Source organism: Rhinolophus sinicus, linkage group LG05, assembly GCF_036562045.2.
Source record: "Rhinolophus sinicus isolate RSC01 linkage group LG05, ASM3656204v1, whole genome shotgun sequence".
NCBI classification, from domain to species: domain Eukaryota; kingdom Metazoa; phylum Chordata; class Mammalia; order Chiroptera; family Rhinolophidae; genus Rhinolophus; species Rhinolophus sinicus.
This window is the reverse complement of record NC_133755.1, coordinates 75,136,906-75,152,604: the sequence shown is the minus strand read 5'-3', so window position 1 is coordinate 75,152,604 and position 15,699 is coordinate 75,136,906. Positions and strand designations below refer to the sequence as shown.

The 15,699-nt window shown below is 51.8% G+C and overlaps 1 protein-coding gene across 1 annotated transcript in view; it reads left to right on the top strand.

Moving 5' to 3' along the window:
* The window catches only part of ACOXL (acyl-CoA oxidase like), a 288,665-nt gene that overhangs the window by 239,359 nt on the left and 33,607 nt on the right, over window positions 1-15,699 (top strand). Inside the window, exon 16 of the mRNA XM_074333923.1 lies at window positions 11,634-11,704. Coding sequence (XP_074190024.1) covers window positions 11,634-11,704 — 71 coding nt within the window. The remainder of the gene's footprint in view (window positions 1-11,633; window positions 11,705-15,699) is intronic.

Below are 15,699 nucleotides of genomic sequence, written 5' to 3'. Positions count from 1 at the left end.
TGAGCGCATGGCTCGTCATTTCTTTAATCTCCATAACCTCTCAGCACCTTTTGAGGAAACGGAGGCTTAGGGGTGCAGGACGGCCCTGGCCCCATACGAGGCCGGTGAGCCCAAAGCTGTGCTCACAAGCCTCTGAGGCCTCAGGGTTGAGTGGAGCCTGCCCGTCCCCAGCTCCCCAGGGCTTCCTTCTCATCCATGAGCACAGAAGAACGGGAATTCTGGTGTTCCCGAGCTTTTGGAGGTTTTCCTTTGTGTATTTATTTAACACATACTTTCCTATATTAAAGTGGGCATGTACTGCCTTTCAGGACTCTTCTTCTTGTCTCTGAGTAATGCTTCTTGTTTCTTCTATCTCACGGCTTTCTGTGAGCACCAAATGAAAAACCATCTGCGGACGCACTACGGCCTTAGAACCATGGGACAGTAACACACAGCCCTGAGCAAGATGTAAGGGACGGACCACCCCCTTCTTCCTCACCAAGGCAACAAGGAGGGGGTCGCCACCCATCTGAGGAAGCCCAGGCACAGAGAGGTTAAGTGAGTTCCCAGGGTCACACAGCAGGAGGAAATGCACACCCCAGCAGAGGCAGGAGGCCCTCTGCCCATTAGGCTGCTAAGTACTTGTGGGTCCCCATCTGGTAGCTCAGCATGGCCAGGGAGGTGAGAAAAATCAGCCCTCTCTATTCTGCAAACGTGTTTTTCACTCCTTGGTTTCCCACTGTGTGGTTGAACACTCTCCCTGTGGAGGATCTGTACAGTCCATGCTGACTTCTGGAACCTACATACCAGATTTCCCCGAAAATAACACCGGGTCTTATATTAATTTTTGCTCCAAAAGATGCATTAGGGTTTATTTTCAGGGGATGTCTTATTTTTTCATGTATAAAAATCTACATTTATTCATGTACAACAATCTACATTTATTCATTTATTCATGTACAAAAATCTACATTTATTCAAATACAGTCATGTCATCTTCTTCCAGAACATCGTCATAATTCTCCAAACCCCGAATTCCAGCTTGAATTTCTTGCGCTTCCATTTCCTGTAGAAGCATTGGCTCCAATCTCTCATGTCCAGCAATAGAGCTCTCCTTAAATGAGCCCTTCTTGTCCATGTAGCCTGCTCGTAGTGCATTGGCAACACAGCTGTCAGTGATTTTATCCCATGAATTCTTCACCCAAGTCAGGACCCCTTGCAGGCTAGGCTCCACGCTGATTTCTCTCCATTCTATTTTCAATGTAGTCATTGATTTCCATGTGCAAATGGTCCCTGAATGGCTTGTTTATTGCAATATTGAGAGTCTGGAGATAGGCAGTCATTCCTGTGGGAATCATTATTTGATCTATTCTTCTCTCTGCAAGGAAATTCTTCATGTCTTTAGTGCGGTGAGTGCTGGCTGAATCCCAGACTAGCGGACCTCTTTGACCACCCTGCAAAACAAGTGGCAGCATAAATTGACCCACTTCCTTATAACTGCTTTTGTGCACCAGGCTTTTTCGGTTTCAAGAACATAAATACCTGAGACACATTCAACCTTATCTTTCTTGCCCTTAGTGATGATTAGAGGTGAGCTTTCTTTCCATCCAGATGAATTGCCAAAATACAGGTAACACATGCACTTTTGTAACCAGTGGAGGGAATGTAGATTGATGAGGCACCCCTCTGATCAATTGTTGTTTGAGATCCTTGGCCCATAAACACTGCAGTTTCATCCATAGCAATCACGTTGGAGAGTTGGTATTTAGAAAAGTTGATGCCGTCAACAAAGGACTTGAATGCAAATGCACGTTTAATAAGTTCAGTATCTTCCAGCTTGAACAATGTTGTCGATCTTAGAGACAGTTCATATCGCTGAAGGAAGCCATCCAGCCAGTGTTGTGATGCTTTGAATTCTTCTGGGATATTTCTAACTGTGGTGCCATTGCAAGGGCAAATGCTTGAATATCAGCCCTGCGCACAACCAAAGCCTTTGCTCTCCTGTCAGCAATCCATTCACAGATGATGTTTTTCTGCTCAGGAAATAATGGTTGCTGACCTGATCCACACTTGCGCTTCTTAGCACTTCCCTCATCCAGCTGTTAACTGAGGTTATCGTACTCTGCTCGCCATTTTTGGACCATTTGGAGATCCCACTTCTTTTCTTTGCAGAAAGCCTAAGATTCTTGCCCCGGGAGTCCTCCACATTTCCTTTCTTGTACTCGATGGAATAACTCTTTCTTTTTGCACTCATCTTGTCTGGGGGTCAAAATATTATTCCCTTTAAATCTGCCATTAAATCAAGTGTTAATTGAAGACTTACAAGACAGGAGTGGCAACAAAAATGATGACAGTTAAGAATGATGGTCCGGGGCCGGCCCGGTGGCTCAGGCAGTTGGAGGTCCGTGCTCCTAACTCCGAAGGCTGCCGGTTCGATTCCCACATGGGCCAGTGGGCTCTCAACCACAAGGTTGCCGGTTCAATCGAGTCCCGCAAGGGATGGTGGGCTGCACGCCCTGCAACTAGCAACGGCAACTGGACCTGGAGCTGAGCTGCGCCCTCCACAACTAAGACTGAAAGGACAACAACTTGACTTGGAAAAAAGGCCTGGAAGTACACATTGTTCCCCAATAAAGTCCTGTTCCCCTTCCCCAATAAAATCTTTAAAAAAAAAGAATGATGGTCCACACAGAAGCGACGAAAAATTGCAGGCACCAAAATTCAGAAAACGTTTCTTTATTTCACATGAGTGCATTAATGTACGTCCGTTACAACATACGATATATTGAATTATGAAGATTCACATTGGACACAACCACGTCCGTTCGTTATCAAGTGTGCACGTTATTCGTGTGTTGTGTCTGTACTCCAATCGGTCATTCGGCAATAAGTCTCGAGTTCATCTGTTTACATAGGCATTTACCTGTCATCTAAAGGTGCCCGCTTGGGTATTTACAAATACTTAATTATATTTATATTATCATTTAAGTATTAATGTGAATAATATTATTTATTTATATTTAATTATATATTAATATTATTTTATATTCAATACTTCTGTCGTGTGTTGCAACGGATGTACTAAATGCATCCGTCTGGCTGACGATCTTAACTGGGGCTTATTTTTGGGGTAGGGTTTATATTACGAGTATCCTGAAAAATCATGCTAGGGCTTATTTTCCAGTTCGCTCTTGTTTTCAGGGAAATACGGTAGTTTCAAAACAAGGTTAATCAGCGCCCAGGTAGGCAGGCAACAGTAACACAGAGTAAGAAACAGTTTGTGCTGCGTAGCTTATATAGTGAGTTTTCTGTTACAAATATGGTTATAATAAGACCTAAACTGTGACTAACAACAGAAGCGTAAGAACTCTCATCTATCAGCAATTCCAGGTATGATTTTATATAAAAGGTATGGTCCCACACCCCATATCACAAAGTTAAACGTATTTGCAATAAGCATATGCTTACATTTAGGTTTGAAAGGACAACATGTTCTGATCTCACAAAATAACCTTTGAGTTCACATGAGCCACCCACGCAAAAACCAAAACGAAGGACAGAAAAACACAGAAAAAGCAACTGTCTGTTGACAACCAGATTTTCTTTCGGTTCTTTTGAGTTTTTTGTCTATAAATAATCTGTATGTTTCAAATGTGACCATTTTCTCTAAAGGTGCCTCCTGGAATGTCCTCACTTCAGTGTGTTTTAAAAACAAGGATTAAGTGTGTAAACCATGGGAACTATTGAGTTTTGGGAGGGGAGAACTTTGATACACATGCTTTTTAGATACCAAAAGTGTCAACATGAAGCATTAAGATGATATATTCTTTCTTCGGTGCATCTGTTTATCTTTTATGAAATCTGGAGTTTGATAAATCACCAGAGATAAAAACATCATTTTTAACCTATCGTAGATCCCAAATGTCAGGAGGAAAAATAGTGCTGTGTCTCCTGTTGGTGAATTTGCCTCTCTCTCTGCTTATGAGTTATGGGAGTTTATTTGCAGAGAAAACATAATGCTCTATTAACTTGAAAATGATGGCTTTTACTCAGAAACGTGAGAACAGCAAAGAAAAAGAGAAGCATTGAAGCCCCTGAGAGGTAATCGTTTAGCAAGCTTGGAGATATGCTTAAAGTGGCCCGGGGGGGTACATGGCCAAGTGATCGCAAGGTAATGAAAAGCAAGTTCTCATCAGTGTCCCCTCCTTTCTGACACGGGGCACCCCTGGTCTCATGCATCACAGTGGATACTGAAAACTCGGCAGGGAAATTTCACTTAACATCAGTGTAAGTAAAGATTGATGAAGCTATTTATTGTGTTGTGGTTCCCCCCCCTCCCCCCGCACCCCTGAAAAATCACTCAGTAATTCTCTCTTAATTAGCGGCCTGGAAAAACATAAACAGGCCCATAGATTTCTATAATTAGAGGTGAAAATTACTCTGTGTCCAGCAGTGCAGCAGGAAGGAGTTTAGTACAGACGGCGGCTAACCTCTGACTTCTGTGATCTGGAGATAAAAGTTCAGGAGCCAAAAAAGTAAGTTGGTCAAGAAGACATGGCAGGAAAAATGGCCCATTGGAAATGTTTAAAATAGCTGTTTTTTCATATAGAATGCAGTTTCTTGATGGAGTCAATATTAAAGAGTTCCTTGCTTGTGAATATTTTATAATCCTTCATTCCTGGAAGTTTAAGAAACTACATTTGATGCAAACCCATCCCGGCCACGGGCATGCAGCTGAGTTTTTCTGGTAATTGTTACCAAAAGCTTTTTCCAACACATGATGAAGGAGACATTCAACGTGTGTCCCAAACATCAGAAGTGCCCGTGTCCCTGTGGCCCAGAACCAGTCGTGGCTGTGACTGTAGCTCCATGCATCTGGTCTTTTCTTCATGCAAGGGACATGCAAGCGCGTGGGTTGGAAGGAATGGGGTCCAGGTGTCGCGTCAGACCACTCTACCCAGTCAGCCCAGCATTGCCTGTGTCCTTCAGATACACACAACGTGTGAGTAGAACACTATCAGCCACCCTCATCCATCAGCATTGAATATCTCCTGTGTCGGGAACAGCCGTCCTGTCTGTGACCCACCTGACTTAAATGACGGACCCGGTCATGGTTTTCCAGAATTGGCCAACTCCTGTTCTCTTGGTGGATCGGGACCGCCAGCTGAGCGTCATTCTCGGAGTTGTCTCTGCAGGCAGGTGGTGGGACAGGCTGGTGGGGAGTCTCTGCGGGAGAAGATGTGGCCGCGGTGGTCACCGCTGATGGCTGCCTCTCGCTCTGCCTCCTGATCCAGAGCCCAGTGGCCATGCTGAGCGGGACCTGTGGAGTGAGTGCTGGGGCGCCCCACCTTCTGGGCCAGAGAGAGAGCCCAGGGCAGCTGCGCCTATGTCCTGTGGAGTGAATGGCCACATTGGCCCTGGGCTGAGAGGCGTCTAGCGGGGAGTCAGGGACGCCTGTGCTCTCTCGTGGGTCATGCTTGACCTGAGCCAAAGACCACAGATGGGTCCCCTTTGGAGCCAGCTTTGTAGAAAAGAGCTGTGGGGATGGGTTGGGATGGGCATGCAATGTGCAGCCGCGAGAAGACACTGTTGTCCTGAGGCCCAGAAGCTGGGACAGGGTCCGGCCCCTCCCACACTGTTCCCCCCGCCCCCCGCCCACCACCACCACCACCACCACCGCGGGAGCGGCTCACGCTGGAATTTGGTAGCCGGTCATCCACATCTCACTGCCATGGCTCAGATAAGGGCTGAGGCTTCCAGGATGGCAGTGAGACCCTGTGGCTGCTCCATCCCAGGTCCTGGCCAAACGGGTCCCTGCTCATCCACACTCTTCTCTCTGTGGGCAGAGTCCTTACAGGGGGCAAAGGAGTGGGGAAAATATTTATTTGCTCACAAAGTTTTCAGTGCCTCCTATCTGCACGACTTTGGGCTAGGAGGACACAGGATGCTTTTCAGTGTCGCAGCGGGAATAAGATGAGTGTGAGTGCCCACGTACGTGAGTGGTGATGAGCCCATGAGTGGTACAGGAACCTGCAGACCTCACAGGACTCTGAGATGACTTCACAGAATGTCCCTTGGGACTGACTTGTAGTATGACTAGGATCCCAGAGGTGGAAATGTGAAGTGCATTCTCAGAGGAGCTGCAGTGTGGACAAAGGGGAAGGTGACCAAGTGAAGGGCTTGTTCTGGCCTGTTCCACCAGATGGAACGTTTGGGGAGAGGCGGGAAACAATAGTGAAGTTCGGGAGGGCGGGCTGGGCGGGGGGTGGGTGTGCTGGACCCCTCGTTTGGGAGCGTGGCCTTTGCTGGTCGACAGCAGGAAGCTGTGAAGGGACTGAGCTGGACAGTGACCTCACACCCAGGCTCACTGACGGAGATCCTCCTGGCCCTGGGCCATAATGCCTTCAAGAAAGAAACCCTGGGTGGGGTGGGTAGAGGGGGCAGACCACACAAGACAGTGTGATCACCAGAGAGGACAAAGACCTGCACAGAGCTGGTGATGGTGGGGATTGAAAGGAGGGTCTGCACGACAAAAGCAGGGTCCCCTCCCCATCCTGGGGGCAGCTGGCCCTTTGGAAGTGCTGAGGGCCCAGTACTCAGGCAGACAGACTTAGTTCCAGAGGACCAGATGTGTCTGCAGAGAAAAGGTGCCCTCTGAGCCCCCTCGGTGCTCCCAGACATGGTCCCGGCGAAGGGCCGTGTGGCCCACACGTGTTCTGCCTGCTCTCTGCAATGGCTTGTGTGAGCTGGAGCCAGGAGGTAGCCAGCGGCCATGGTGGAGACAGCAGGAATGGGGCCTCAGCCCTGGCCTGGCGAGGAGGCCCGAGGGCCAGCTCCTCACCTACCATGGCACTGCGATGGGCAGGAGGCTAGAGCCCCACAACTGCCAGTTGCCAAGAAGCTACCAGCCCCTGCTGCTCCTGTGGTGCTTCTGAAAACAAAGCCAGGCTTCTTCCTGCTAAGATGAGGCCCTTCTGTCACCTGCTCTTTCAACGTCTCCCTGTTGTTGAGGAGGTGGGTGGGGGACTTCAGAAGCCTAGAGTGACAGTTCTGCAAAGTGAGCTGAGAGTACCTCTGTCACACACAGGGGAGGGCAGAGGGATCAGGGCCAGTGGCCGCCCAATTCCACCTTGTTTTCCAGAGTAAGCAACGGCCCCGGCCGGCCAGGAGCCTCGGGGCTCCCAGAGGGACGTGGGACCTGCTGTGCTGGTGCCAGGAAAGCCTCAGCAAAGCAGGACACAGTCCCCAGAGCTCAGCCGGTTGGCTCCTCCAGGTGGAACCTTTGGTCTCGGGGCAGGTGTCGGCCTCCAAGTTGCTGCTGGCTCCTCACTTTCACTGCAGGTGTGAGGTGACTTCCTCGCTGTCCTGCCAGACTGCACGTTCGCCCGGGAGAGCGCCCTTTCCAGGGATGGACCAATGGAGGGCCTGGCTGTGAAGGGGTTTGGGCAAGCCTGTGTTTCAGCAGCGGGCCTTCTTTCTCCAGCGGGAGCCTGCCCTGCTCAGTGGGGCCCATGGCCAGAGGCCAGGACGAGCTTACGGAGTGCTCACGACCACGCTCTGCCCACCTGCCCAGGTACATGTGGCTTTGTCCACCCGGGACGCCAGGTTCCAATCGAGAGTTCTCCAACTGGCGGAAGTGTGCAGGCTCTGCAGCAGGGAGACAACCCTCCCCGCCCACCGCGGCGTCACCCCATGCCTAGTGTGTCCTCCCGTGTAGATGCCCAAGGTCTGCCTGCTCTTCACCAACAGCTGCCACATGGCCACCCAGGAGAACCGTGTCCCCAGGGAAGAGGCTTGAGCTGTTTGTGTGGAGGACGCAGGGGATGCATGCCCCAGTGGGCCCTGGCAGCCAGGAGAAGTGGGGTGTGGGCTCCAGGTGGGCGTTGCCGGTGACCTACCGGGAAGGCTGCAGCCAGAGGAATGCCAGGGCAGGGCTCTCTGAAGCTTGGCACCTGGGCAGGACCCTGTCATAGGGATTGAGAGAGAAGCAGAAAAAATATTCTGGGACAGGATTTCTGAACAATCCAACCCCCTGTGCCATATCTCAAGGTCAGCTCTGCCTGCAAACCATGGTAGTTTCCCAACGTCACCAACCACCTTTCAAAGAGAAGATAAGCACGTGGGGCATCTGGTTTGTCTGACTGTCCCCTTGTTTGCATCAGTGTCACAATGAAGGCCTTTGTGGTACAGCCATGGCCAGTGGTACGCTGCTCCCATGGTACAAAGTCCTGGGTCCCTCCCAGAGTGGCTACAGCATGGGGGCTGTTGTATATCCCGGGTACCAGCCATCGCAGCTCATGTTAGAAAGGGACCGTGCCTTTCATGCTGGCCTGTAATTTTTTTCACCGAAACTATCATGTTTTATTTACTTCAATCAGGCATTTATTTCTGTGCTCCCCTACCCCTACCGCCACCTCCCCCCACCTCAGAGCCACTTGTCTACACACCTGCCTTTTCCCTCTGTTGTCAGGACAGTCTTTTTGTCACACAGGTGGAAGCCCCTGCGTCCCCTACTGATGAGGGGCCCTGGGACACTTAAGAGCAGCAGGAACCATCACATTGCATCAGGACAGAGCGTTAAGGAGAAGCGTGTCCCAGGCCTGGGGCCGGCCCCCTGCTCTCACCAGGCAGCCAGCAAAGGCCGATCACATACCACAGAGGCTTTCATTCTGAGGGTTTTCCCCGCTCAAGTCAGGGAGGGAAGAGGGAACAGGCAGTGAGATGTCAGCCTTGTCGTGGGGAGTGAGGCAGAGTGGGCACCGACTGTGTCTGTGCCCTCCCCGTTTCGGGGCTCCATGGGGACCAGAGCGGGTGGCTGTGAGGTTTACCTCTGCTGGCCTCACGGACATCCGAGGCGAGGGGAGAACCCCGCGTCTGGCTGCCCTGCCTCTGCTTGGCGTCCGGCTGGCTTCGGTTATGCATGCAGGATGAGTGGCAGGTGCACCCCAAACCTCAGCTAGCCAGTGAAGGGAAGCGCCACCTGCGGGCCTGACCCCCACAGCACAGTACAGTTTGGTTCCACAAAACCGGCCACGACTGTGGGCACGCTGGACGCGACGGGCGCAGGGCAGAGTCGGGCCAGGACGCAGGCTGTCTTCTGGAGCCCACAGTCTCACCCCTGAGACAGGCCAGCCTCTGCACCTAGAAACCAAAGAACGATTTATAAAGGAAAAGCCAGTGTGTACATGTCACACCAAGACATCGATGGGAACCAGTCAGCATGGTAGGAAGAGTCAGAGAAAGCTTCTTAAAGGTGCACGGGGTCCCAGCTCCATGCCAGTCGTGGCTCGCTGCCCACCCTGCACCGCATTCAGCCTCATGCCCATCCCGGAGACAGGCCCTGGTCCCCACATGGGACAGATGAGGAAGCTGAGGCTCAGCCAGAGGGTGTAACTTGTCACCAGCCACAAGCACACGCGCCTCACGGCGGCAGAGTGGTGATTTCAAGCCTGGGCCCTCTGACACTAGGCCTGTGCTGGTGAATACTCACCCACTGGCCCAGGAGAAGGGCAGGATTTGAACAGATAGGAAGGTGACGGAGGGATCGCGTGGGCCGAGGACTGATTGGTGATACGAGGAGCCGTGGGACAAGGTGGTTTGCACCAGGGAGGCGGGGCAAGGAGAGGCCAGCCGGGTCCTGGTGGGCCAGGCCTCCCTCGGGGGCAGCATGGGCGACGGAGAGGAGGGCGGGGCTTCGAGGCTGCACATCAGGTTAGAAGTGTCCCGCAGGACTTAGAGTGGCACCTGTGTCTGGGGAAGGGGCCATCTGAAAGACAGGGTGCAAGCAAAGCCAGCAGGCATGGGGACGCGAGGGAAGAATTGAAGATGCAGACCTGTGGCTGGTGAGTGGCAGCACGGCAGGAAGGGGACAACTCGGGAAAGAGTGGGCGAGGCATGGAGGCCCACAGGTTTGGGTGGGAGGCACAGCGTTCAAGGTAACAGCTGCTCGACTGGGTGCCACATCGTGAGCTAGAACTGTCACAGTGGAGTCCAGTCACAAGCAGCAGCGTGGAGGTGGGGTCGCCACCGACGGGCGCGGGGAGGGCGAGAAGGCAGCCGCCGTCGGAGCAGGCATGAAGCAAGCGCTTACATTTCTATGGCCGCTCACAGCACAGACCTTCACTAAATGATGTCACAGCAGAAGCCCAAAGCAGAGCTGGTGGTGGTGTCCCGGGAGAGGGGACTGTCACTTCCAGGGTGTGGCACAGGCTGCTGTGTTCTCGTGGGTGAGGACCACTCAGCAGACCTCGGGCTGTCATCTCATGCAGCAAGTTTCTGCTGCACCCCTTTTGTGGGCACAGTATCGTGCTTCAGTTCTCAACTCTTTTCAAAGTTTTTACTTTTTTAAAAACTGTACGTGTCTGTGTAAACTTGGAAGAAACAACTACACAAGATACAACTGACAACAGTTAAGACTGCACAGCATAATTTAATTGCAGATGAAAACTGTCTAAAGAAATGTGTTTTATAGGTAACACTGAAAACCACACACGAAAATGACTCAGACAGTGCTTACTTGATGAAAATTCATTACCACTGATATAATCTCATGAAAATATCTGCGTTTGTAAACATGACATCCAGACCTTTGGGTTCAGAACAGTGAACTTGGAATGTCCCTCTGTCACAAAGCTGGATGTAGCTCTTCCCGCCTTTGTGGGCCCCTGGAGCTGGGCTGGACCCCCAGCGGTCAAGGGCTTTGAGTGGTCTGATGGGCGTCCAGGCAGCGGCGAGGTCCGCGGTGCCTGAAGGTGAGAGGCAGGGCAGTGCCCAGCAGACAGCAGTGAAGGGTTGTGACAGGGAAAGCAGGATCGCAGCCTTGAGTGTAGAAGTAAGAGGCTTGTCTAACGGTCGACCAAGTCAAAGTCTTTGATGCCTGTGGAGAGGAGGAGATTTAACTCTGAGGGTGGCAGGGTCTCATGGGAGCATTTTCGAGGGCAACACGGTGCAGGAAGTGTCTGCAATTTGGGGCTTCCTTAGGCCCAGATGAAGGGTGCTCACATGAGTGGGCCTTTGATAGTAGCAGGACACTATACAAAGAAGCGTGTAATTTGTGTTGGTCGTTTAGGTTAATATTACTAGAGCTTTATGGCCAATTTAAATGGATCATTAGCATTTTTTTTTCTTGGTAAGCCTTCCTGTGTTTCTCTCTGCCATGCTGTGGGAGAAGGGTGGCTGGGGAAACACGACTTAAATATTCGGGGGAGTTTATGGGGTTTGCTTGCGTCAACACTGGGGGCCATATCATGTTCACACCAAGAGAAGATTTAAAGCTATGGGAATTGTGATGGAAGACTGAGATAGAAAATGTAGCATGGCCCTATTTACGAGGACAGGTGGGTCCTCTAGCTGGAGGTTACAGGGTGTGGGGATGGTGTGTGGCCTTTGGGGGACAGGAAGGGCCATATGACAGTGAAGCCAGGACTCCCCGACAGTGTAGGACAGAGCTTTGCATCCTACCGTGTAGGATGAGTGTAGGATCACGGCCAAGTGTGCTGATGTAATTGCAGCAGCTGACAATGGTGGCCCCACCGCACTTAGGGCAGGCGGGAGCTCTGTCGTGCGACCCAGGAAGGACCACTACGTTCTCCTCCATAGCAGACGTGCTCAGGTCTCCGGGCGGCCACTCACCGTCTCTGCTTCTTGCCTTCCAGTCACCTTCGAGCAGTTCTCCCTGGCAGTGAGGTGCTGTCCCGACCGCGACGATCGGGCTCTGTTAATGAAGGTAGGTTGTCCCACAAAGTCCTGTTTCCGTAAAGGCCGCAGCATTTGCGCTGCCCCGAGGACAGCTTCATTTGTACAAGCGGGAGTAAATTTATCATGTCTGAATTTTGTGCTCAGCGGGGATAAACTTGTCACCGGCCGGTAGGAGGGCTGCTGGCTAATGAGCACAGGCGCGGCCGTAGAGCAACGCCGAGTGACAGGAGAGTGGGTGTCAGCCACTGGCAGGGATGTACTAATCCTCCCAGGGGCTCAGTGGTTCCAGTTAAGCTTCTCTGACAGAGTCTTGATTCTTCCAGCAGATTTATGAGGCTTGGCCAAATTCCATGACTCTCCCTGTTCTTGTTAATTAAGACAAAGGATTCCCTAGGCCCTATGTCTGCCGCAGCCTCACGTATGTCACCTGGGGAATGCTACACAAATGATACTGCTCGTCCTCACCCCTGGAAAGGGTGTCTTAGGCCATAGATTCCCTGACCTTCAGTGGAAGACAGAGCTCATGTTTGCTTGGGAACAATCGTTTCACTTCCTTCTGGATCACCAAGGAGCACAGGTGGGGTGGAACCTGCCTTTGAGCTGTAACACCCAGGTGAGCCAAAGTGCGGGGAACCTGCCAGCGGCCAGCATGCATTGCAGTAAAATGTGGTCTCGGAGGCAGAAAACAGTAGGTGCCAACAAATCATAAAGGTACACGTGCTTTCCCACCCATGACCAAGACTCCCATTTCCTCCTAGAATCTGTACTTAGACCCACCTGGAAGCAGGCACACGTTGCTATGATGTCACCTCAGGGCTGCACCCTAGGGAAACCGTGTGTACCAGGAATTCCGTTTCTTTGCCTAAACACCGTGCCAGGTGTCCTCTAACTTTAGAAATGGGTGGAAAATACAGGGCGTTACTCCAAGGGAAATTCAACTCATTTGCATAAGGTGTGATATTTCTGGTCTGTCTTTTTTTTTTTCCCCTTGCTTTTAGCTTTCAATTATGTTACTGTGTAATAAAGGAGTGCTGATACCAAATCTGCCGGGATCGTCTGAGAGACCTGGTCTGCCAGGGTCCTGGGTACAACACACCCACTTTGATTGGCATAAATTCTGGCACATAAGCTTTTCTCGGTATTTTGAGGTTTTCCATACTTAACTCTCAGTTCCCTGCCCTGGGGTCCGTTCCCCAAGGACCTTACCGGCCAGGTTTAGGCTGTATTCCAGTGGCCTTGAAGTGGCCGTGGGCTCCAGATGCTCACCTCTTTACCCCAGATGACGGGAGCACACAGCCTTTGGCGCTTCCTTCCTGTTCTGGCCAGCACTGCCTCCTGCCATCTGCCCCTCTTGCTTCTCTCTTGTCTCCTCCTCTTGCCCGTCTCTCCCCATCCTCCCGTCTCCACAGCGCCTGTGTATGCTGAGCACACTCCCGAGTGGTGCTTGGGTGGCCGTGGAGCCCACCTGGACGGTCTGGGCGTCTTGGGGGCCGCGTGGGGTGGAGAGGGTAGAGCCTGGAGCTGGTGTCGTGGGACCAGGCCTCCAGTCCTGCACTGAACCCTCTGCAGTGACATCAGTATTTATGTCCCCATTGTTGGTTTCTGCAGACTGTGACACTGTAGCCACCGAGGATGGTGTCTGTGGGCGTTTTCTCTGTATTCACAGATATTTGAACAGGCACCATCAAAGAAGTTTCAGTGAACAAAAACGTGTGCTCAGTTCACATATACTGAAACTATTTGGTGATTTTTCTCAGGAGATTGAGGTTTTTTTAATGTCACATATCAGAGAGTGCCATGTGGGTGTGACAGTGGTGTGCAGGACTTCTGTAGCTGTTATGTGGGAGAACGTGCTCAGGATGACAGCAGGACATGGTGGCCACGATCAGCCTGCAGCCATGTGTTTGTTTGCTCTGTGAGCGATTCACTTTGCAGACTCTCTGCAGCCAACGTAACTATTTAACTCAGCCTCGCTGGGTGAAAAGTGGTTGCAGGCAAAAGGGCTAATCTGGAGTCAATGTGATGGTTTGAAAGATGACGTTTTGCAGCCAACTGCTGCATCCCTGCCTTGTCACAGCTAAGTGAGACCTGAGGACCAGTGTATTCACTCGGACCAGTGGACGAGGCCATCTGTGCCTGCCATCGAGCCAGGTCAGACACCGCTGGAAAACTGGACCCACAGTCTGAGACTCTGGAGATAACAGAGGCAGGAGCCTCTGACGACGACAACCGGGAAGAGCACCGCAGGTTAGCTGTCCGTGGGCCTGGGGCCAGCGTGTCTCGGGACGCCCAGGCTGGTCTTGCTCCTGGGACCTGCACCCAGGTGACCAGGTCCTCCCTGCTCCCTGCCACATCAGAGCCCCCCGGGCGGGAAGACTATGAAGATGGTGAAAACTCAGAGGTACCACTGTGGCTGGCTCGTGGAGTCAGTCATAGCTCGCTGTCAGTCACAGCCCGTTGGCACAGATGCTGTGGACAGAAAGGCGCTCCCTTCTCCACGACTCAGTTTCTCCACTTACCAAGTAGAGGCCAAGGCCACTACTGACTTCTTGAGGTTCTCCCCCTGCATCCCTGTTAAGGGACTAGGAAAGAGGTACCGAGGGCTGAGACAGCTGTCTTGCAAACAATTTCCATCACATAATTTTTAAGAGGAGACAATTCAGGTGGGCCATGGATTTCCCTTTTAGCGAAATTTCACCATTACCTGAACCGTAGAAAAGATTTAGATTCTGTCAGTTGCTTATTTGACCCCATTTACTTTTCATCTCCACACTTCCCTGTTTCTTCACTCGTGCTTACTTCTAATGGACAATTAATCTCTTAGGTCCCTTGCTGTCACTGCCCTGCAGAGCCAGCTGACCACTCTGTGGTGACTCCAGATCTAAGCTCTGCCCACACCCAGGCATGCTCAGCGGTCCCCGCCTCTGCCCTCCCTCTTCAGCCACAGTACAGCCTGGGACTGTCTCCTGTCCTGGGGCTGCCACACCAGATCTGGACATCTACCTGTTTATCCTTGTAGCATCTTTCAGAGTCATGCCTTTTCCTCTGTCCCAGAAAAAAGCACCTGATCCTCAGCAGTATGTCCTGTTCCTACTCTGCCAGGCACCTGTTGTGGCTATGGGCAGGTCACTGTCCTCTGTTTTAGCTCAGTGTCCTTTTCTGCTAAAAGAGGAGGTAAATTCGATTACTCGGAAGACCCTTCCAGCATCCACACTCTGCAAAGCAAAGTCCATGCCTGGACATGGCTGACGACCCGGGAGAGCACCAACCTGGCCCTCAGCTGCCTGTTCTGTCCTTCTCCAAATTAACCTACTCGAAGCCCGGAGTTCTGTGTGCCACTCTCTGCATTAGTTTCCAGCCATAACTCCTGTCTCCTGTATGACTGGTGGTCACAGAACTTGTCATCCAAACCTGCACTTTTTTGAGTGAAAGGGGGCATGATTACAAATGGAGCTTGGATGGCAGGCAGGACTCCTGACTGGAGGCAAACCAGGGCAGGGCGTCCAGTTAGCCTGGTTTGGAGTCACGTCCAAACCCCTTCCTCCAACAGACGGCATTGCCTTGCCTACGGGCTCCCCGTCCCTGCCCCCACCCCCACCAGAATTGCCTCCTCTTCAAAGTCATGTGATGAAAGTTGTCAGCAAGACAGGCCTCTCGTTGCCAGTCTGCATCTTGACCATCATTTTCTAACCAAATAGAAGTGATCAGCTTCCTTATTTTGTTCTCAGGGAGTTTGTCACACATGTGGTGGCTGCTGTGTCCCATCTGGGTGGGAGGTAGCTGCCCAAGCAGGACCACTGCTGCCATGAGCCTCCCGAGGCCGGCACTTGCTAGACCTCCCTGCCTCCCTTAGAAAAGCAAGTCGGAGGCAGGGGGCAGGGGTACAGTCCCAGGGCAGCAGACAAGAGCTAGTTGGAGGAGCTCTGGCTGATGTGTTAGAATTAGAGCAGGACAGCAAGGCCAGGCTTGGCTCAGAGCAAAGCTTCCCCACTGCAGGGATGCTGAGCGAGTGCCCGGAGCGTT